Source organism: Diachasma alloeum, unplaced genomic scaffold, assembly GCF_001412515.2.
Source record: "Diachasma alloeum isolate Michigan unplaced genomic scaffold, Dall2.0 Dall_scaffold_01275, whole genome shotgun sequence".
Lineage (NCBI taxonomy): Eukaryota > Metazoa > Arthropoda > Insecta > Hymenoptera > Braconidae > Diachasma > Diachasma alloeum.
In genome coordinates this window covers 72,480-74,822 of record NW_021681383.1, presented here as the reverse complement: position 1 = coordinate 74,822, position 2,343 = coordinate 72,480, and the positions used below count along the sequence as shown (strand labels likewise).

At 49.0% G+C, this 2,343-nt stretch overlaps 1 protein-coding gene across 1 annotated transcript; it reads right to left on the bottom strand.

The window, feature by feature from the left end:
* Nucleotides 1-344: 344 nt before the first annotated feature.
* On the bottom strand, nt 345-1,082 carry LOC107046288 (golgin subfamily A member 6-like protein 22). The gene has a single exon (XM_015268880.1). It carries the CDS (start codon nt 1,080-1,082, stop codon nt 345-347), a length of 738 nt encoding a protein of 245 aa, XP_015124366.1.
* Nucleotides 1,083-2,343: the final 1,261 nt, after the last annotated feature.

Sequence of the window (2,343 nt, the reverse complement as noted above, 5' to 3'; positions counted from 1 at the left end):
TGTCTCCCCTTCTTCCTCCAGTTCCTCGCCTCCTTCCCTAGCCACTCCTGCACCTCCTTCTGCCTTTCTGATAGATCATCACAGATGTACACCCCCCATCTCTTTCGTCTCAACTCTGCCCTACCCCAGCATTATCCTCTTCTTGTGGTCCAGCTCCTCCACTCTTACCAACCATCCTCGCCCTTCCCTTCTCTCCATCATTTCTATCCTTGTTCCCACTCCAAATGCCTCATAGAACCAGCTTTCCAGCTCCGACCTCTTTGTCCTCGTGATGAGCATCAATGCCACTCAATAATGAGGTTCCTTCTTTTTGCCCTTTTTGCTTCTGTCTCAGCCTGCCATTCCTACTCTTCCAGTGCTTTCGATGGAGGATTATAGTACTTTGCTGCCTCCTCTCTCTCCCTGTCTTCCGCATCCCAGTCCTTAGCTAGCCAATTTTGGACTTCCGCCTCCTTTTCGTCCCTAACCTCCTCGTCCTCGTACTCATCCTCCCAGTACCTTGCATCGTCCTGTGCCCAGTCATACTCCTCCTCCTCCCCTTCAGAACTTCCTCCACCTCCTCCATCAGTCTGAAAACCTGCATCATCATTTCCTCTTTGCTCTTCCGGATTGTCGAGACCTCCATCGCCTCTGACACCTTTCTGCTCTATGTCCAAGTGAATCCTCCCCTCTAGGGAACTCCCAGGCGCCATTCCAGGGGCTACTTGGGTTGGTTGCCTCTCCACTCTTTCATCCCTATCCTCTCTTCGTATTCTCCTGTGTGTCTGCTCAAGATCCTCCGCTTTCAGCCTCCACGAATTCGCCATCCCCTTCCATTCCCTTACTTGCCCAGCCAGGTTCTCTATCTCTTCCTCCGCTTGCCTCACTCTTTCCTGCATCTCCCTGAATTGTTCTTCCCTCCAGGTTATTGTTTCTTCCTCTACTTCCCTCCTTCTCTCACAGCTCTCGCATTTGTCCTTCCTAATTCCTTTTCTTACCTCCTCCCTGATCAGGTGTTCCAAGTCCGCCATTCTGGCTTCCCATTCTGCTTTCTGCCTCTCTTCCCAATCCCTCATCCACTTTTCAAGACTATCAATATCCATCGCGCCAATCGAGCCCATCAATGACGGAGTTTCACTACGTCTTACCTCAGTCACTCTCTCTTACCTGTCTCTGCAGTCCTCCGCGATCGTCCCCGGTCCCATCCTCTTGGAGCTGTTCTACCTGTTCCCTACTACCATCATTGACCCCATCCTTAACCTCAACCGTTACGCTCTCCGTGTTGTCCACCACTTTCTTCTTCCCTGCCTCTGCCTCCTTTGTCTCTAATATTTCTCTTTGTTCCAACGTCAAGAGTGTCGGCTGAGCATCCTCTAGGCTGCTTACCTGTCTTTCTCCCTCTCCTTCTTTTTCCATCAGTGTGCTTTCGTGCATGGCAACAGCGTCAACTTCCCCACTCTTATCCTCTGTCACTTCTTCCTCCTCATCTTGTCCTCCCTATTCCACGGGTAATACTGATGACCCTCTCGCCTCCGTACTTTTAGCACTGATTTTCGGCGTCCTCGGTAGGGTTTTTGAATCCTTGAATCCTTCCTCTTCCCCAGTACTCTCTACTCTCTTTGTCATTTCACTATTAACTACTTCCACACTCCTTGTGTCCACACCACCTTTCTCCAAAATTCCTCCCTGTCTTCGTCTTACCATTCCCTTTTTCCTTATCACTCCTCCAAAGATCCTCCAGTTTCCTTATCTTTGATTTTGACCTAGTGCCCCGCCTACTCGTCCTGGGCGTTATCGACCTGTCCCTCAGTGCCTCTTCATTACCCTCCGAGTTTTTCTTTCTCCTACCTCTTCTTTTCTCTCCAGATGGCTCCTCCGCCCTGTCGCCCTCCTCCTTATTTCTCCCGGGTATTTAATCCCGTTTGGCGCCATCTCCATCTCTGAAGTCATCATTTTTGCGCCCTTTCCCCCCCTTCACCTTACCAACCCCCCTTTACTACCCACCATTCTCCTAACCTCTATCACTTCACGCCGTCTTTCTTTCTACGATCCCCTGATTAATCAAGTGTTACTCCACCCTTCAACTCTCTCACGCACCTTTAACCTTTATCTTCCTTCTTTTCCAACTTTCACCTTTTCCAACCCGCTTTTTACGCTTATTTGGTCGTTAAAACGACTAGCCACTAACTCGCGCCTCTGATACGTTTCAGAACCCAAGCACCTCTCTCGTTAAGGAAATGTTTTTTTAATATGCGATGATTCATTTTGTTGCTTTTGGAAACATTTTCGCTTCCGAATAGAAGCATAGCCATCGTTCAATTTCTAAATTTTCGAATTTGGATGGGAGATGATGTATATAATGGT